The sequence below is a fragment of the Dendrobates tinctorius genome, unplaced genomic scaffold (genome assembly GCF_039654945.1).
Source record: "Dendrobates tinctorius isolate UK_male_01 unplaced genomic scaffold, ASM3965494v1 ptg000117l, whole genome shotgun sequence".
Taxonomy (NCBI): Eukaryota; Metazoa; Chordata; class Amphibia; order Anura; family Dendrobatidae; genus Dendrobates; species Dendrobates tinctorius.
Window position 1 is genome coordinate 12,945,119 of NW_027361785.1, and position 21,786 is coordinate 12,966,904.

A 21,786-nucleotide genomic window follows, 5' to 3' on the forward strand; every position below is an offset into this window, starting at 1 on the left:
GATCGACGTGAATGTAATCCCATGATGACTCTTGGTACCAATGTAATTGAAAACTGTCTTTCCGAGGTTATTGTCTTGTTGCAACAGGTGGCTGAGACTGCTGGTTCCAGTGAACAACGAGTCCTGCAGAAGGAGATCAAGGCCCTAATGCAAAGACAACAGGTAGAACTCTCTGGCGGAGAAATTGGCAGCGTCAGAGTGAGTGATGCTTTCCCCATTGCAATACCACCCAGATGTGAAATGTTGATTTGGTGTCGGGCAGCTATAGGTCTCAGAGGAAAAGACTACCAGGCATTGGTAGAACCAGTGTACTCTGATAGCAGGCCCACTGTCCTGACAGCCAGAGGGGTAGTTGATGTCCGAAAAGGGAGAGTACCTGTACGCCTCTTGAATTGTGGGGAGAAGGAGACCACAATACCTCGGTACGCCACAGTTGCTAAGCTGCTCACTGTTAGTAACAACGCATTGCAGGTAGCAGAGCCCTTGGTCTCATCCGATCAGGTGGAGGACAATGGCTCTGTGAAGCAGCTGGAGGAGTTTAGCCAGCAACTGCAGGTGGGGACTGACTCTACACCTTCATACCAGAAAAATGGGGTTTACAGAGTGACCCAGGAGTAAGAGCAGGTATTCAGTAAACATCCCCTAGATTTTGGGAAGGCAAAAGGGGTTCAACATCATATCCCCACTGGAGATCATCCAACCATAAAAGAAAGGTACCGGCCTATACCCCCAACACAATACCAATGTGCTAAAGGTATGTTGAGAGAGATGAAGGAAGCTGGGGTTATCAGAGACAGTTGTAGCCCATGGGCAGCTCCCATAGTTTTTGTAAAGAAAAAGGATGGTGTCATGAGAATGTGTGTTGAGTGTTGATTACAGGAAAATTAACAGCATTACACATAAAGATGCCTACCCATTACCTAGAATTGAGGTATCATTAGCTGCACTTAAGACTGCTAACTACTTTTCCACCTTGGATCTCACTAGTGGGTATTGGCAGGTTCCCGTGGCAGAGGCAGACAAGGAGAAAACAGCATTTACCACCCCAATGGGTCTCTGTGAGTTCAACTATATGCCATTCGGGCTCTGCACCGCCCCAGAAACATTTCAACGGCTGATGGAGTGCTGCCTGGGACACAAGAACTTTGAGACAGTCCTGTTATACCTTGATGATGTCATTGCTTTCTCCAAGACTTATGAAGACCATCTGGAACACCTGGCTGAGGTGTTTGAAGCCTTGTCCAACTTTGGCCTGAAGGTGAAGCCTTCCAAATGCCACCTCCTGAAGCCCAAGGTACAGTACCTCGGTCATGTGGTGAGTGCAGAAGGTGTGGCACCTGATCCGGACAAAGTCACAGTCATCCGGGACTGGCCGAAACCCAGCAACCTCCATGAAGTACGCCAATTCCTCGGACTGGTGGGCTACTACCGAAGATTCATCAAAGGCTTTACTGAAATAGCCACCCCTATGCAAAATCTTCTGGTGGGGCAGTCCAAGAAGACCAAACAGAAAAATTCCACCTTTGAATGGACTGAGGAATTGGAGAGATCCTTCACTCGACTAAAGGTGGCTCTCACAGGTGATGAAGTTCTGGCCTACCCAGATTATGACAAACCCTTTGTGTTGTACACTGATGCCAGCAACGTGGGACTTGGAGCAGTACTGTCACAGGTACAGGATGGCAAGGAAAGAGTGATCTCTTACGCCAGCAGGAAGCTTCGTCCTACCGAAAGGAACCCTGACAATTATAGTTCCTTCAAACTTGCCATAGTCTGGGCTGTCACTGAAAGATTCAAGCATTACCTAGCTTCAGCCAAGTTTACTATCTTCACGGACAACAATCCGTTGACCCACTTGGAGACTGCAAAACTAGGTGCACTGGAGCAGCGATGGATGGCTCGGCTGTCTAACTATGAATTTACCATCAAGTACCGAACAGGGCACAAGAATGCCAATGCTGATGCGCTGTCCAGAATGCCTAATTTGCCAGATGCAGGAGAAGACCCTGAGGCTCTTGAAGAAATAGAGCTACCTCCCTTCCACCGGCCAATTGCGGCCCAACGTGCTCAAGGAGTGAGAAACAGACGGTCTGGCTTGAAGGAGGTCACTCTAAATCCATTGCCCCATCATGACTGGGCAGAAACGCAGGATAGTGACCCCGCAGTCCGCCTGGTGAAGGAGCTACTGTCACAAGCTGACTCACGCCCAGAGTCGGATGCTCCTGAAGAAACCCAGGACGCAGTTGTGGAAGGAAAGAGGCCGGCTGTTCATCTATGAAGGAAAGCTGTGTCGGAGAAGTATCAATGCCCGCACTCATGAGCTGGTCTGGAAGGTGGTAATCCCAAAGAGAGAGGCATCAATGGTCTTGGAAGCATACCACAATGGAGCTGGACACTTCGGATGGAAGAAGTTGGAAGCATTGCTCCGGGAGAGGTTCTACTGGGCTGGTATGAGGAAAGCCATTGAAAAGTGGTGCCGGGAGTGTGGACAATGTAACCTGCGCAGAAAGGATCGAAACAGCCAGAGAGCCCCTCTGCAGCCAGTAGTGACCAAACAGCCACTCGAGTTGGTCGCCCTGGACCATGTGAAACTGGTCCCAAGCCGGTCAGGATACATCTATGCTCTTACCATCGTGGATCACTACTCAAGATTCCTGGTAGTTGTGCCTGTCAAAGATCAAACAGCCAGGACAGCAGCCAGAGCCTTCCAACAGCACTTCTGTAGACCACATGGGTATCTTGAGCGAGTGCTTACAGATCAAGGTCCCACCTTTGAGGCAGAAGTGTTCCAGGAATTCTGTAACTTGTATGGGTGTAAGAAGATCTGGACAACACCGTACCATCCACAGACCAATAGCATGTGTGAAAAGATGAACCAGGTAGTGATTGATCTCCTGAAGACATTGCCTTTGGAAGAAAGCAATCTCTGGCCAGAAAAGTTACCAGATCTGGTAGACCTTTACAATCACATTCCTGTGAATTCCACCAACTGTACTCCAGCCTACCTAATGAGAGCGAGGCCTGGTAAACTGCCTATTGATTTGGATATGCGAGTCCTTACACCTGAGGTGACGTCACCAGATGCTGACTGGGATACAGAAAGACAACAACAGTACAGAAAAGTACAAGAGTGTGTAGACAGGAGTCTAGCACAAGCAAGACAAAAACAAGAAAGGCACTACAACCAACATGCACATGCAGTTCCCTTGTCACCAGGAGAGCAAGTCTTAAAAAGGAAAAGAAGATTGCATAAATTGGATGACCAATGGGAAGCTGAACCTTACACCATTTTACCCTCAAACTTTGACAACATCAAAGTATGCCTTATTAGTAAAGATGGAGGAGAAACTTCGGCAGCAATATCAAGAGACCATTTGAAATTGTGCCCTGACCTATTGAAGGAAAGAATGGAAGAACAGAACAACATCCAACCCTTAGCGGAAGAAGAGAAGGTCAGCACTATACTTGGAGAATTCCCTGCAAATTGGACTAAAATAAATGATGCCATAGTGGTGCCAGTGATAACATTTCCCGAACTGGTAGTACCAGAAGAAGTGATTCCAGAGAACTCTCAAAATCAGGAAGTTCACGCAGCAGATACCGCATCAGCAGTGGAGCCAGAGAACCCTCGCCCTGCCAGTGGTGAATCTGTTATGCCCACAGGGACTCTAAGAGCTAGCAGACGCTTACTGCCCCGTTTACACGCAACACCAGTAGTTAGACCCAGACAAACAGTTCAGTCTATAACAGCAACAGTATTACGCAGATCTACCCGTACCACACAAGTTGTACCACCCATTAGATTCCGTAGCTAAAATAAGTTAAAGTAATGTAACTGTTAACATGTAAATACGTAACCGTTCAAGTTTTGTGCCTACAGATAGTCTGTAAGAACTTTCCTTTTTTTGAACTTTCACCTTGTTTTCATGGACAGTGAACCACAGGACTGTGTGTGGTCATCAATCTTGTAAATAGTTCACCATTTGCCCAGGAATGGATCATGGACGTTGATGCATGAACTTATCATCACAGGCCTATTTTTGGAGCTTTTGGTTTTTGTAAATTTTTCCCTTTTTCAAACCTTGTAACCTTTATAATTATTCATATTGTTTACATGTTTTATATGTTTTTCATCAGCCCAGGAGTGCTGACTTTCACTAGGGGGAATGTGGCGCCCCCAGGGGTATGGTCGCCACAATGGCATTGCCTTCCTCCTGGGAGGGTGATGTCAGGCTTGGAAGCAAGGAAGGGTCTCTCCAGCAGTTTATCTATACATGCAACACAGTTCCCACTCCAGGCCAACAGAGAGAGCTCTGAACCAGGATTGGGGGAGGAGTGCTCTCTCAGGGCCAGGAAGGGAACAGTTAGTTAGTGTGAGGAGGGTGAAGTGTGCAGACGTGGAGAAGGCACCGGGAGATCGAACAGAGAGGAAAAGCTCATCTCCAGCGACAGCGCATGATCTGGAGCCTGGTCTCCATGGTTGTATGGATACTATTGGTCCTGCAGCAGACACCAGAGGAGTAGGAAGTTGTAAATATTCGACTCCCACCTAAGACTCGGAGGCACAACAGCACGTTGTGAGCCAAGAGAGAAATAACGGCTACAGCTGTCTGCCATACGAGGAATTCTGAGAGACGATAATAAGGAGGAACTCCAGTGTAACTCAGTACTGAATGCCCCTCAAGTGAGCGCTAGGAAGGAGACTGCACAACCTATCTGCTGAGGGAGAGAGCCCTGAATTGCTTCCAGACTAGCCTGCCCTTGTACCATCTGTAATCAGGACCCTGGACTGCATTTGCCAAGTAAAGGTAAAGAAACTGCACCCTGTCGTGTCCTTGCCTCCTTTCTGCTACTTCCCCGGCACCGCTACATCCCTGTGCCTACCACTGCACCCTTCCCGCAACGCACATCTACACTGCCCTGGGACTACAGCTTCACCTGTGGGGAGCTTTAACATCTTTGCTGCACCACACCATCAGTCCCAGAGGAGCTGCATGCAGCGTCGGCTTAACAACTCCCTTGCCGAACACCACAAGTGGCCTCACAAACTATTCATCTAATCAACTACATTCCACCATTCAATCCCCTTTTTACATTGGGCGCCCAGGGCCACGGACCGGGTCACCGCTGCTGTGACATCTTCCCCTCTGAGTTACTGGCCCGGTACCGAGTACCCCACAGCCCTGGGAGGGCGACACACTACCTATTTGGCCATAATATGCAATATATCATGCTGTGATTGTCATTTTTAGATACATGCAGGCTTTTTTTCCCCAGAAAATAGAGAAACAGAGAAATAATGTATCAGGATTTTATTCAGAATATATTTTACTGCTATAGTTTTTTATAGTATATGTCTCTATTTGAAATGGATTTAATAAAATAAATACAATTTTTTATATATACACACATCATATTATTGATTTTGATATTTACAATAATGTGTCTCCAGTTATGAAAATATATGAATTTCTCAGACAGTACTTGTCCTCAAACACTGAAGAATATTCTTAAAATGCATCAACACTGGGAATAAACGTATATTGCACTGATCTCTCTTTTTCAGTGCATTTGGATACTAAAGTTAAGCGCAATCAACTTGATAATCAAAAAAATATTTTACTATTTTGTTTGGGATTGAATGATGATATTCCAAGGTCAGATTATTTCAACGTCATCATAATCTTCATTTTCTGAAAGTACTTCAATGTATTCCAGGTCTTTATTACACACTGAAAAAAAATGTAGATATAAAAACATATACAGAAGATAGTTATACATCACATAGCAGAAAATGTTAGCTTTTTTATTACTGTGTAGGAGTGTCATTCTATTGAAGCAAAACTACTGTATTTAAACATGTTACTAGTATGTGACAGCGCTGATCATGAAAGTGTTCTTTGTTTTCCACACAGGGCGGTATGACTGGAAGGCAACGGTAGGCAACTGTCTAGGGCGTTACATCCTGCCTCCTTGGGGGGGGCACAGTTTAAAAAAAATATATAACTATCTGTCTAACTGTGTCTGCTGTCCCTGGTACTCAGCACATTGATCGCTGGTGTGCAGGCACCAGGGCTGCCACTAGGAATTTCGGGATCCCATACTGGCAAAATTTTTTGGGACCCCTTGAAACTCCACCCAGGGTCTACCCTAGCCTCGCCTTCACCCCTCGAGCCTTCCTCAGGCCAATCACCCTCTCTTGGAACACTCCGCTTCTGTGCCATGTCCTCCCCATCACACATTAACAGTTCTCATCACCAGATCACAAACATTTTCAATGAAATTTACCAAAGCTACAGTATATTGTTAGGGACCACTTCACTGTTAAAGTGACTTTGAGGGCCTATGTATGGAAAAACCTGCCAACAAAACCCCATTTTAATATTTACATCCCTCCAAGTATTGTTAATCCTTCAGATGCGCCAACGGAATTAATGAAAACTAAAAAAAAAAAAGACATTTTTTACTAAAATATTGCCTTAGCCCCAAATTTTTCATTTTCACTAGAGTGAAAGGAGAGAGGGATGCCTTTCCCTTTCCCAACCTTCTAAATGCTATGATCAATATTTATTACAGCATTTGGAGGGTGAAACAGCCAAGGGTGGTGCTGTCACAGGCCTTAACTATCATGGCAGGATATTGGCAATCAGTTAAGCTGAGCTCCCGGTGGTGAATATGGAGGCACAGCTCCTTTGGACGTACTTTATAGCCTTCAGTTCCATTTGAGGGAACTCCATACAAAATAGTATGTACCGGTACATACAATGTTGCCAAGGAGTTAATGGGGACTATGGAACTAGCAGAGCTGGAGAGGCAGATTATTTAAATGGTTAGTGTGGTAATTTGTATTTCACTGATGTCAACATCTCTGAGAAAACCCTTAAAAATAAGGTACATGAAAAATGTTACCATGTATAAGTCACTTTCTGTATCTTTATGTATTTAATCAATACCTGTGATGTGTCCAACAGAATCATAAGATGCAGAAGAATATCTGTCATTTTTGTTGGTTTTGTGAAAATCTGCATCATATTTATGTATATTATATTCAGAATCTGTGAAAACAAAAACATTTATTTGTAAGTAAATATCTATGGGAATCATATAGGGGTAGTCTCATGTTATTAAATTAATTTAATTAGACAGCTTGAAAATAAGCAAGTTTCCAATTGACTTGCTTTTCCTACTTGCTGTCATTCCCCTGTTATGAGAGCTTTTATCTTACACAGTGATCAGCATGTTTCCAAGGAGATGGACCACCAAAACCTGGCTGAGTATGCACAGTACCTACATTCCCGAGTGAGGAGTTAACTCCTAACATCCCAGTCAGCTCTCTCCAGCCCATGATTTCTATATAGCAGTTAGCTGCTGTTATCAGGCCGGTAAAATCACAATCCTCAGCTCTCAGCATTGCCATTTTCCAGAGAAGTAGACATGATCACTCCTCTAACTTTTCTGAGCCATGTGCTTGTTCAAATGCATATGTAAATATAGTGATAGGAATGTGGACTTCAGAGCAAACAATGAATGATCATTTATGTTAAGTAGCAGGAAGAAGCTCTAGGATCCGAACTATTACACAAGAAGTAACTGCCCCCAGGATCCAGGAAGTAAGGAGACTGCAGAGCTCTGAGCTGCTCAAGAGACAGCTTGAGAATAACTGTTTAATAGCCTAATACTCACGCATTCCTTGTTTCTGAAGAGTGACTGGCTCTTTGTTTACAGTGGCATACATTTGTTGGTTTGTAATAACATTTTCTCGAATGGTATCTGTAAACAAAACCACAGCAAAATAAATAGTATATATACATACATACTATCTCCATGAACTTGAGGGGAAAAAAAAGATAAACATTTTTGAGACACTCTAATAGTAATGTGTGATGCCATTTCTTAATGGTTTTCTTTCATGAAGACAACCCTGTCCATATGCCCTTTTAAGGCTGGTTTTACACTTACCGTATTTTTGCGGGCCGATTTTGCGGCCCCAATAGCTTTCTATGGGGCCGCAAAATCGTCCCGCAAAAATTCAATGGTGCGCCGTATGGCCGTGAGGGCCGTATATACGGCCATGAAAAAATATTGAGCTTGCTTGATATTTTTCACAGCTCACAAACACGGCCCCCATTTAAATCATTGGGGCCGCAAAAACAAACGGAAGTTTGTTCTTGCAGCGCGCCGTCACTTCCAGTTTTGCGGAATACCGTTTTTTTTTCTCCTATACTATTTCCATAGTATTGGAAACAAAAAACTGATATCCGCAAGCATTTTTTGCGGCCCGTTATTGCAGTACAACAAATAAAATGCAACGATACGGCCCGCAAAAACGGGCTGCAATGACGGACCGCAAAAAATGCGGTAAATGTAAAACCAGCCTAAAACAGACAAAACAGATAGGGACCCCTTTTGTGATCTACAAGAGATGCTCTAAAAAAGCAATGCCTGACTTTGTCAAACCAATTTCCTGTGCATCTGCCCGTACTTTTTAATATAGTTGCGGCAATGGTATAGCAATGTGAATTAGCCAAACATATGTGTCAGACCAATCATAACCCATAGGCTCATTAGACATGTGTTGGGACAATTACATATTAAAGAAGTTGTCCACTACTTGGACAACTCATTGTCATACCCCACGCTTGGCCCCGATAAAATAAAAAAAGCTTATATTCACCTCCCGTGCCCATGTTATTCCTGCGATGTCAGATTGGGATATGTGTGGTAATATCTGCACTGCTGAATCACTCAAATTCCAGAGATTATTAGTACATGAGGATTTATTATTCAGAAAAATAAAGCCACATGTACTAATAATCCCTGGAATTTGAGTGATTCAGCAGTGCAGAGATTTACCACACATCCCAATCTGTATCTAAACGACTGGTCTTTCCTGGACTATGGATTAGCCTTTTTTTTTTAACCTTCTCAGATAAGACACTATTTGCGTTCTTTCCTTCAACAATGTTTATAGGATTCCCACGGTGTCATCACTCGCACTCTCCGGGGCTCCCGTGCAGTTGTTGTGACTTGTGACCCCGGCGTCCAATCAGCACCGGCGTCACTGTCCCCGCCTTCTGAAAAACTGAACATGAAGAGGAAGTCCGGACTGCAGCTGATCTCTGACTTCCTCTTCATGTTCAATTTGAATGGGTAGTATTATCTGAGACCGGAAAGAAAATAGAGCTTTATCTGCATGAGCCCTTAGTCACATACATTTCATGTACAACATTTTTTTTAATTAATTTCTGATTTGTGGTGCCAATTAAATGCTCATAGTCCATAACAGTTTGCAGCCAGATGTTGCCTAGGACCCAATAGAAAGCTATGCAACTTTTTTTTGTGTTAATTGTGTTTTTGTGATTATTCCATTTCTCAAAGTTGCAGTGCATTCTGAGACCGGTGTTTTTGTTTTCTACTATTTTGTAGCATTTTACTTACAGACCTTTATTGCATTCCTGTTCCTTATTAAAAAAAGGAACTGCTTCCACCTCCATGACACATATATCCATCATGTAGAGGTTGGAGGAGGATGGAGTGGGCTTACAGTAGAAGTTGAGCCCACTACACAAAGGGTAGGTGTCGGCTGTGTTTCATGCAGTGATCGGAGCTAGCAATCACTGACAGCAGCATTTAAGTGGCTCGATTGCAGTGGGGAATCCATTCGGAAAAAGTCTGATCTATCAAAGTGTTAAATTATTTAACCCATATGGTAAAAGAATTGCTGTTTTTTATTGAATCGTCACGCCTCTTCACCAAAAATTCTCACAAGACCATATAAATAAGTAGTCAGTTAATACCAGAAAACTCCAAACAATTTTTTCTTTTTTTGCGATCTATGTGCAATATGTACACAATCCTTTTGTTTTTTTACAGCAGCGATTAATAATTTACAGGACCATTGTAGTTTCTGTAGTTTCCCATGTTAAAGATTTGCAATGTATCCATAAAAGAAAAGGTATGCTATAAGATGACTCCTTATGGCATCAGATTCTTTTTTGCGCAGTAATTGAGTTAAATTGCTGAGTCTCATCCAATACATGAAAGAAACTAGTGCATGCTGCAGGGTTTTTTTCACACAGATTAGATCTGTGCAAAAAAAATAGCTCCTATGCTCTGCCCCAAAAACATTTGTCCGAGTGCTGTCAATTTTTTCACAGACAACACTTGTGCTGAAAATATGAAATATATCATGCGAACCTACCCAAAAAGTGATAAAATACCAGATGTATCCTAAAATATTATAAAAAACTACATCTTGGCACACACCAAAATAGAATGTTATGGATCTTGGAAAATGGCGACACAAATCAATTTACAAGAATTTTTTAAGGCACTATAATAATTATATATATATATATATATGTGTATTTACAGTGTATATATATATATATACACTCACTGGCCACTTTATTAGGTACACCATGCTAGTAACGGGTTGGACCCCCTTTTGCCTTCAGAACTGCCTCAATTCTTCGTGGCAGAGATTCAACAAGGTGCTGGAAGCATTCCTCTGAGATTTTGGACCATATTGACATGATGGCATCACACAGTTGGCGCAGATTTGTCGGCTGCACATCCCTGATGCGAATCTCCCGTTCCACCACATCCCAAAGATGCTCTATTGGATTGAGATCTGGTGACTGAGGAGGCCATTTGAGTACAGTGAACTCATTGTCATGTTCAAGAAACCAATCTGAGATGATTCGAGCTTTATGACATGGCGCATTATCCTGCTGAAAGTAGCCATCAGATGTTGGGTACATTGTGGTCATAAAGGGATGGACATGGTCAGCAACAATACTCAGGTAGGCTGTGGCGTTGCAGCGATGCTCAATTGGTACCAAGGGGCCCAAAGAGTGCCAAGAAAAAATTCCCCACACCATGACACCACCACCACCAGCCTGAACCGTTGATACAAGGCAGGATGGATCCATGCTTTCATGTTGTTTACGCCAAATTCTGACCCTACCATCCGAATGTCGCAGCAGAAATCGAGACTCATCAGACCAGGCAACGTTTTTCCAATCTTCTACTGTCCAATTTCGATGAGCTTGTGCAAATTGTAGCCTCAGTTTCCTGTTCTTAGCTGAGAGGAGTGGTACCCAGTGTGGTCTTCTGCTGCTGTAGCCCATCTGCCTCAAAGTTCGACGCACTGTGCGTTCAGAGATGCTCTTCTGCCTACCTTGGTTGTAACGGGTGGCAATTTGAGTCACTGTTGCCTTTCTATCAGCTCGAACCAGTCTGCCCATTCTCCTCTGACCTCTGGCATCAACAAGGCATTTCCGGCCACAGAACTGCCGCTCACTGGATTTTTTTTCTTTTTCGGACCATTCTCTGTAAACCCTAGAGATGGTTGTGCGTGAAAATCCCAGTAGATCAGCAGTTTCTGAAATACTCAGACCAGCCCTTCTGGCACCAACAATCATGCCACGTTCAAAGGCACTCAAATCACCTTTCTTCCCCATACTGATGCTCGGTTTGAACTGCAGGAGATTGTCTTGACCATGTCTACATGCCTAAATGCACTGAGTTGCCGCCATGTGATTGGCTGATTAGAAATTAAGTCTTAACACACAGTTGGACAGGTGTACCTAATAAAGTGGCCAGTGAGTGTATATATACTGCTCAAAAAAATAAAGGGAACACAAATAGCCTGTTGCAAATGGAATAGTGTTCCTTTGTTTTATTGAGCAGTGTACATATATATATATATATATATATATATATATATATATATATATATACAGTACAGAGCAAAAGTTTGGACACACCTCATTCAAAGAATTTTCTTGATTTTCATGACTATGAAAATTGTAGATTCACTCTGAAGGCATCAAAACTATGAATTAACACATGTGGAATTATATAATTAACAAAAAAGTGTGAAACAACTGAAAATATGTCTTATATTCTAGGTTCTTCAAAGTAGCCACCTTTTGCTTTGATTACTGCTTTGCAGGCTCTTGGCATTCTCTTGATGAGCTTCAAGAGGTAGTCACCGGAAATGGTCTGCCAACAGTCTTGAAGGAGTTCCCAGTGATGCTTAGCACTTTTTGGGCTTTTGCCTTCACTCTGCGGTCCAGCTCACCCCAAACCATCTCGATTGGGTTCAGGTCTGGTGACTGTGGAGGCCAGAGTGTGCAAAGCAGTAATCAAAGCAAAAGGTGGCTACTTTGATGAACCTAGAATATAAGACACATTTTCAGTTGTTTCACACTTTTTTGTTAATTATATAATTCCACATGTGTTAATTCATAGTTTTGATGCCTTCAGAGTGAATCTACAATTTTCATAGTCATGAAAAGAAAGAAAACTCTTTTGAATGAGAAGGTGTGTCCAAACTTTTGGTCTGTACTATATATATATATATATATATATATAGCAACATGTAAAAGTTTTGACACCCCTGGTCAAAATAACTGTTATTGTGAACAGTTAAGCAAATTGAAGATGAAGTTGAAGAGATGGAATGATCTCTAAAAGTTAAGGATGTCACAATTCCTTTGTTTTTAAGGTAATTTTGACTGGGGATGCCCAAACTTTTACATGCCACTGTATACATACCGTATATATACAGGGCAGGTTGAAAAAAATCACAAAAATGAAAATCATCACTCTTGTGATGCTTTAAACATAATTAAAAAAGCAACAAACAGAAATCTCAGGTTATAAAACGCATAGGTTTTTAAAAAATGAAAAATAAATAAATGCCATGAAAATGCATGTAAAATATGAATATTTAAACGGAAAAACTTTACCAAGGTACATGTACATGAAGATTTTGGCTATTTATGAACATGTCTATGATTTAAACTTAACATTTTGGACTACAATTAAACTAGTTCATGTAATATGAGCAAAACTTATTAACTCTTTAAATCAAATTTAAGCATTCAGTGCACCCTTGTGGTGAAATAGTTAAGTGCAGCATCCATCTATTTCTAACACCCGTAAAAAGGGTTTTCAATCAAGGATGATAGGGTAGAGATAGATGCAGAACAAATAGGTGGGAGGGTGCACTGAAATGTTTGGCCACGCCAAGACTGCACCAAGCAGTCTGAGTTGGCCTCACAGAACTGGGGAGTAATGGCAGCCAACGGTCACTGTGGTCTCCCCAGCCGACAGGCAGTCCTCAGCCAAATAAAAAGGGAGAAGTCGTGGAAGGGAAGCAGGATCAGCCTGTCTCAATAATCAATGTACCTCAGTTGAAAGAGGAAAAAAACTTGCTTTTACTTGAGCAGTTGATGATGATGATGATTTCATCTCTCTACAGTTATTCAGTACACTGAGCCAACAGCCCCTTATGGTGTCATGAACCCAGCTCTCTTTTGGCAATTTGTAGTGGAGTTCCTCACTCCTACTGCATATAGCACTGTATGTTCACTAAAACGTCTCCTCTCAGCCTGGACTTTGGCATCCATGGCACCTAAGGCTTACAGGAAAGTACCTCATCTCTCTTCCCACTGCTCACAACTAAGGATCATATCAAGACATCCATCATCTGATCCCTAACTAATGTCATCTGAAAGCTGGGTACCGTGTCCCATGTGGCTGCACAGATTTCGCTGAAGTCCAGACAGTGATCACAGCAAAGGCACTGTCCGGCCTCCTTGATCAACAGCACCACTCAATCCCAGGGGTGCAGCGTTGCTTCTCCTGGGCTTGACAGTTGTCCTTTGGTGGGCAGCTACCTACCAGTTTTCACGATAGCCTTACACTAGAGTAATTACATCTGTGCGTGTTTGTGTAAAAATGGCTAGAGAGCTGGCTTCTCACACCATCAGAGTTCACAGACATTTGTGACGTCTGACTTTGCAGGGCGCCACACCTGCACTTGGTTTCAAAACATTTTGTGCTGACAGACTCTTTAGATTCACTTTTTTATGGTTCACCTTATTCCCAAATCATAATCCAAATAACAAGTCAATATCTAATATTGGTTAAATGAATATTTGTTTGTGACGAAGCTTCTTGAAGGAGAATCTCCCTCCGGTGTCTTGTCTACAATAAAAGACCAAGAAAGCTAAAGACCAACCCTTTATTTCACATTGAACGTGTAGGGGATAGGATGAAAAGAGAAGCCTGAATTGTCTGTAAATTCTATAAAAACAAACATTTTGTCATGATCCAGGTTGGATTATGACAGATAAATGCACTAGTAACCTTTTTTTTTCTTTAAGCTGTGTGTTTTAAGGTAGTTTTGCCCCCGGTGGCCATTATGATCATTGCACTGTGGTGATTTCAGTTCTAGTTTTGCCCCCGGTGGCCGGTAGGGTCATTGCACTCTGGTTACTTTAGTTTAGTGCACGTGATTATCACTAACAGGTGTGATTGCTCTGGTTTAACTATATAAGAGTGCCTTGTTCGCTCACTCACTGTTGGTGATATTGTTCTTTTCCAACCATCCTTGGTGAAGGAAGGAGCTAGAGAGAGTTCCTTGCAACTCAGGCAGAGCTATGGTGTCAGCGAGGAGTTCTTGTAAAGCATGGTGGAGTGGCAGCTATGGTGTCAGCGAGGAGTTCTTGCAAAGCTTGGTGGAGTGGCAGCTATGGTGAAAGCTGCACTCAGATGCTGGACTCTGTTGCTGGAAGAGAGCTGCACTCAGATGCTGGAGTCTGTTGCTGGAAAGCTGCACTCGGATGCTGGACTCTGTTGCTGGAAAGCTGCACCCGGATGCTGGACTCTGTTGCTGGAAAGCTGCACCCGGATGCTGGACTCTGTTGCTGGAAAGCTGCACCCGGATGCTGGACTCTGTTGCTGGAAAGCTGCACCCGGATGCTGGACTCTGTTGCTGGAAAGCTGCACCCGGATGCTGGACTCTGTTGCTGGAAAGCTGCACCCGGATGCTGGACTCTGTTGCTGGAAAGCTGCACCCGGATGCTGGACTCTGTTGCTGGAAAGCTGCACCCGGATGCTGGACTCTGTTGCTGGAAAGCTGCACTCAGATGCGGGACTCTGTTACTGGAAAGCTGCGCTCAGGTGTTGGATCCGGTTGGAGGAAAAGATGCACTCAGATGTCGGACTCTGTTGCTTGGAGCATTAGCAACAGAGCAAAGCTAAGTGGTGTTTCCCTGTTTCTCACTTTCCTCAATATGTGTTTTAGTGCAGTGGTGGGATTAGTTTCTGCACCGTCCATTTCACTAGAAAGGGTTAGGTGCAGGGCGAGCTAGGGTTTTAAGGTTCCTGATCGGCGCCCGGTGCGGAACCGTCCTAGGGATCGTTAGGAGTGTAGAGACACTGACTCAGGGGAGTGCAGGTGGTCTCCACATCCCCGTTCCCTATCGCAGGGCCCTCCATTGTATCAGTTTCCCTGGTGTTTCCATTTATGATTTAAACTCGCCCTGCTGGAGGCGGTGTATCCAGTTATACGTGTAATTCTGAAATTCGCCTGCTGGAGGCGGTGTATCCGGCTGCACGTTATATTATTTAACCCCTTAAGCCCCAAGGGTGGTTTGCACGTTCATGACTGGGCCAATTTTTACAATTCTGACCATTGTCCCTTTATGAGGTAATAACTCTGAAACGCTTCCATGGATCCTGGTTATTCTGACATTGTTTTCTCGTGACATATTGTACTTCATGTTAGTGGTAAAATTTCATTTAAATAACTTGCGTTTATTTGTGAAAAAAACAGAAATTTGGCAAAAAATTTGAAAATTTCGCAATTTTCCAACTTTGAATTTTTATGCCCTTAAATCACAGAGATACGGCACACAAAATACTTGATAAGTAACATTTCCCACATGTTTACTTTACATCAGCACAATTTTGGAACCAACTTTTTTTTTTGTTAGTTAGTTATAAGGGTTAAAAATTGACCAGCAATTTCTAATTTTTGCGACACCATTTTATTTTTATGGACCACATCACATTTGAAGCCACTTTGAGGGGTCTATATGATAGAAAATACCAAAAACTGACACCATTCTAAAAACTGCACCCCTTAAGGTGCTCAAAACCAAATTCAAGAAGTTTATTAACCCTTTAGGTGCGACACAGGAAATTTTTGAATATTTAAAAAAATGAACATTTAACTTTTTTTCACAAAAAAAATACTTCAGGTTCAATTTTTTTCATTTTACCAAGGGTAACAGGAGAAATTGGACTGCAAAATTTATTGTGCAATTTGTCCTGAGTACGCTGATACCTGATATGTGGGGGGGAACCACTGTTTCGGCGCATGGCTGAGCTCAGAAGGGAAGGAGCGCCGTTTGACTTTTTCAATGCAAAATTGGCTGGAATTCAGATCGGACGCCATGTCACGTTTGGAGAGCCCCTGATGTACCTAAACAGTGGAAACCCCCCACAAGTGACCCCATTTTGGAAACTAGACCCCCAAGGAACTTATCTAGATATGTGGTGAGAACTTTGAACCCACAAGGGCTTCACAGAGGTATATAACGTACAGCGGTACAATTAAAAAATCATATTTTTTCCACAAAAATGATCTTTTCACCCCCAATTTTTATTTTCCCAAGGGTAACAGGACCCTAAAAGTTATTGTGCAATTTGTCCTGAGTACGCTGATACCCCACATGTGGGGGTAAACCACTATTTGGGCGCATGGCAGAGCTCGGAAGGGAAGCAGAGCCATTTGACGTTTTTGGCTGGAATTGAGATCGGACACCATGTCGCGATTGGAAAACCCCTGATGTACCAAAACAGTGGAAGCCCCCCACAAATGACACCATTTTGGAAACTAGACCCCCCAAGGAACTTATCTAGATGTGTGGTGAGCACTTTGACCCCTCCAGTGCTTCACAGAAGTTTATAACGCCCGGGCGTGAAAATAAAAAAATCGTATTTTTTCCACAGGCATGATCTTTTAGTCACCAATTTTTTTATTTTCCCAAGGGTACCAGGAGAAATTGGACCCCAAAAGTTGTTGTCCAATTTGTCCTGAGTATGCTGATACCCCATATGTGGGAGAAAACTACTTTATGGGCACACGTCGGGTCTCGGAAGGAAAGTAGTGACGTTTTGGAATGCAGACTTTGATGGAATGGTCTGCGGGTGTCATGTTGCTTTTGGAGAGCCCCTGATGTACCTAAACAGTGGAAACCCCCCACAAGTGACCCCATTTTGGAAACTAGACCCCCTAAGGAACTTATCTAGTTGTGTGGTGAGCACTTTGAACCCCCCAGTGCTTCACAGAAGTTTATAACGACCGGGCGTGAAAATAAAAAAAATCGTATTTTTTCCACAAACATGATCAATTAGTCCCCAATGTTTTTATTTTCCCAAGGGTAACAGGAGAAATTGGACCCCAAAAGTTGTTGTCCAATTTGTCCTGAGTACGCTGATACCTCATATGTGGGAGAAAACTACTGTATGGGCACACGTCGGGTCTCGGAAGGGAAGTAGTGACGTTTTGGAATGCAGACTTTGATGGAATGGTCTGCGGGTGTCATGTGCGCTTGAAGAGCCCCTGATGTACCTAAACTATTGAAACCCCCACAAGTGACCCCATTTTGGAAACTAGACCCCCCCACGGAACTTATCTAGATGTGTGGTGAGCACTTTGAACCCCCAAGTGCTTAACAGAAGTTTATAACGCCCGGGCGTGAAAATAAACAAATCATTTTTTTCCTCAAGAATGATATTTTTGCCCCCAATTTTTTATTTTCCTAAGGGTAACAGGAGAAATTGGACCCCAAAAGTTGTTTTGCAATGTCCTGAGTAGGTTGATACCCCATATGTGGGGGTAAAACACTGTTTGGGTGCATGGCAGAGCTTGGAAGGGAAGGACCACCATTTGACTTTTTCAACTCAGAATTGGCAGGAATTGAGATCTGATGCTATGTTGCATTTGGAGAGCACCTGATGTGCCCAAACAGTGGAAACCCCCAATTCCAACTCCAACCCTAACCCCAACACACCCCTAGCCCTAATCTCAGCCCTAACCCTAGCGCTAACCCTAACCCTAGCCCTGGCCCTAACCCTAGCCCTAGCCCTAACCCTAACCCTAATGGGAAAATGGAAATAAATACATTTTCTTTTAATTTTATTATTTTTCCCTAACTAAGGGGGTGATAACGGGGGGTTTGATTTACTATTTATGGGGGGTTTTTATGTTTGGCAGCTGTCACACGCTAAAAGATGTTTTTTATTGTAAAAATTGTTTTTGCATCACCACATATTGAGAGCTATAATTTTTCCGTATTTTGACCCACCGAGTCATGTGAGGTCTTATTCTTTGCGGGATGAGTTGACGCTTTTATTGTTATCATGTTCGGGCACGTGACTTTTTTTTGATCGTTTTTTATTCCGATTTTTGGGACGCAGAATGAACAAAAACCAGCGTTTCATGAATTTCTTTTGGGGGGGTGCGTTTACACTGTTCCGCGTGCGATAAAATTGATAAAGCCCTTTTATTCTTCGGGTCAGTACGGTTACAGCGATAACTCATTTAGGTCTTTTTTTATGTTTTGTCGGTTTTATGCAATGAAAACTATTTAATATAAATAATAATTATTTTTGCATCGCTTTATTCTGCGAGCTATAACTTTTTTATTTTTTCGCTGATGATGCTGTATTGTGGCTCATTTTTTGTGGGATAAGATGACGTTTTCAGCGGTACCATGGATATTTATATGCGCCTTTTTGATCGCGCGTTATTGCACTTTTTGTTCGGCGGTATGATAATAAATCATTATTTTTTGCTTCGTTTTTTATTTTTATTTTTTAAGGGGTTTGCTAAAGGGGTTAACTAATGGGACAGTTTTATAGGGCAGGTCATTACGGACGTGGCGATACCAAATATGTGTACTTTTATTGTTTTTTTTTTTATTTCCAAAAAATGAATTTATTGGGGGAATATTTTTTTTTTCTAATTTATTTGGCGATTTTTTAAAATTATTTTAACACTTTTTTTTTTTTTTAACTTTATTACATTGTCCCAGGTGGGACATCACTGTCCTGTGACAGATCGCTGATCTGTAACATCACAGATCACTGTGACAGATCAGCGATCTGTCACAGGCTGTGCAGCAGGCTTCCTCGTGCCTGCGCTTTGCAGGCACTGAAGAAGCCGGCTCCCTGCAGGCCCCCGAAGGTCCCCGTCGCCATCTTGGATTCGGGGGCATGCAGGGAAGGAGCCCCCCGCAGCAGCGCTGCACATTGCGCTGCCGTGGGGGGCTCAGGGAAGCACGGAGGGAGCCCCCTCCCTGCCGATGCTTCCCTTTAACCCCCCGGTACACCGCAATCGTGTTTGATCGCGGTGTGCAAGGGGTTAACGTGTCGGGGGCGGTCCGTGACCGCCCCTGACACATTGTGCCGGGTGTCAGCTGTGATAATCAGCTGACACCCGGCCGCGATCAGCGGCGCTCACCACGTGGGCGCCGCTGATCGCTATGACGTACTATCCCGTCCCTGGGAATTAAGTCCCAGGGCACATGGATGGGATTAAGGGGTTAAATTCGCCCTGCTGGAGGCGGTGTATCCAGGGTCACTTGTGCCATAGAAATTCGCCCTGCTGGAGGCGGTGTGTCCAGTCACACGTTGACCATCTCACATTTGTATTGTGCTTTTCTCACAATGGACTCAAAGCACAGATTTATGACTGCCTTATGTCTCATTTATTTGGGGTTTACTGCCCTTTAGTTGTCATAATAGCTAAGATGCCTGATGAAGAGACCTGAGTTGTCTCGAAAGCTTGCAACGCATTACCATATTTTCAGCTAGCCATTAAAATGTATCAACAACTGAGGACTCTCAATTTTTAATATTTTTTTAAGATAAAAATAGGCACCAATTTATGGTGTGAGTGCTGCAGTGACCTGATATTTTGCAGTAAACTGAGATGAGTGGCGGACCATGTGACCAATGAAACTGGAGAGACAGATGATTTAATAAGCAAATGGATACTTATTTGTTATTTAAAGAGAACCGGTCAGGCCTAATAACATTATTAACTTGCAGATATAGGATTAATCTGCAGGTTAATAACATTATGGAGGTGCCCAGTTGCAATACTGAAAGTGTGGCACTTTGGAGAAGACTAACTTTCTTTCTCCTGGAAGGTGCTGGCTTTCAGTCATGAAGGCGTTCCCGATAAAATTAAAGTCACTGCTCACAGCTCTAAAACTGGTAGCTGTAAGCATGCCCGTGCCAGGCATAACTGACAGCCAGCTCTACAGTGCATCAGTGCAAACAAGATGTCAGTCACATTGCCGGGGTGTGGTTATAACCGCTGTTCATTGTGCTGTGTGACGTGACTCTAGCCATGCATGCACGCCCAAGTGACTGAAAACTGGCAGCTTCCAGGAGAATTAAACTTAATTTTCTTACAGGTGGCACAATTTTAGTACAGCGGCCATGCACCTTCATAAGGGCTTATACTCATCTGTGAGGAAAACGGACAAGTGCAAGCAGATGAAAAATCAGATTGCACTCTGACCAATGTTAACCTATGTTTCCCTGCTCATCTTCAATTTTTTTCTGAGCTGAAATTGGGCTAAGAAAAAAATCGCAACATGCTGCAATTGTCCTAGTATCTCGGATGAGTCTCACCAATGCAAGTCAATGGGTGTGAGAAAAAAATTGCACTGCACTCAGATCATGTGAGTGCCGTCCGATTTTTAGACGCTCATGTCCTTAAACCCATTTCAACAGCCGCTTACAGTAAAATCACAATGTAACCCAACAAAATAGAATAGATAGAATACATATATACACATAGAATAGATAGATAAAAAGATGAGTGACATATATAATTAGTACAGTGCATGTGTAGCTTACTGTATATGTATTTAACTAACAAATAAATCTCTGAAAAAAGTAGTGTGGGATCCCCGGATCCCCCAACATTTTTTTAACCAGCAGAGGGAAAGTGGACAGCTGGTGGTAGATGTTTATAGCCTGGAAAAAGGGTAATACCCATGGAGCTTCCCAAGCTATTAATATCAGTTCACAGTTGTATACTTAGCCTTTACTGGTTATTAAAAAGGAGGATCCCACCAAACAAATAACATAGGATCCGCTATAATTAATAAACAGCAAAGGCTTTGCAGACAACTGCAAGCTAATATTAATAGCCTAGGATCTAGGATAGGGCCATGGATCTTGGCCCCCTCCCAAAATAAAAACATCAGCTGTTAATGAATCTAAATATACCAAAAACACGTATAATCACCGCAAGCCCATTCCACTGAAGCCAGTGTCTACTGTAAAAGAATTAAAATAATAAACAACCATATTTCTCACCCGTCCGACAAAAAGATAATAATCCAATTGTCCTACGATGCATCTAGCGCTGCTACATCTAGATGGCAGGCTGCATTGTTGCATGATGCGAATATACAGCTTGCCATCCAGCAGAGACACTGAGCTGCGTGTGCTTGCTCAGTTCAGTGCCTCTGGGTGACATCCTTTCAACTCACTGATGTTACCGTGAGTGTGGGAAGGTTCTCTCGCTAGCAGTGCTGTCAGAAAGGTCATTGAAGTTGAAAGCCAATTAACCCCTTTCACCTCAATTACGATCGCACGAGCACCATGGGAACACAGTTATAATGGCACTCGTGCTGTCATCATTGAGTTGAACCGAGTTTACTGTTTCTGAACTCCGATGACCTTTCTGATGGCACCGTGAGCATGAAAACTTTCTCAAGCATGCGGTGACGCCAGTGAGGTGATAGGAGTTCATTGGATATGAATTCCTCTCAACTTTACCATGTCACCGTAAGGCACTGAGCTGCGCAAGCACACGCAGGTCAGTGTCTCTGCTAAAAATCTACGGGATCATCTGGTACGTAGTCACTACGTCGGAGATCCCCCTAAGACTTTCTT

At 43.1% G+C, this 21,786-nt stretch overlaps 1 protein-coding gene across 2 annotated transcripts in view; it reads right to left on the reverse strand.

Annotated features, from left to right (window-relative positions):
• Positions 1-5,297: 5,297 nt before the first annotated feature.
• The window catches only part of SCIMP (SLP adaptor and CSK interacting membrane protein), a 64,746-nt gene continuing 48,257 nt past the window's right edge, over positions 5,298-21,786 (reverse strand). For both annotated transcript variants that reach the window (XM_073590600.1, XM_073590598.1), the window contains 3 exons: positions 7,684-7,770; positions 6,954-7,055; positions 5,298-5,732 (listed from right to left, as the gene is read on the reverse strand). In XM_073590600.1, coding sequence (XP_073446701.1) covers positions 5,659-5,732; positions 6,954-7,055; positions 7,684-7,770 — 263 coding nt within the window. In that variant the 3' untranslated portion in view covers positions 5,298-5,658. The remainder of the gene's footprint in view (positions 5,733-6,953; positions 7,056-7,683; positions 7,771-21,786) is intronic.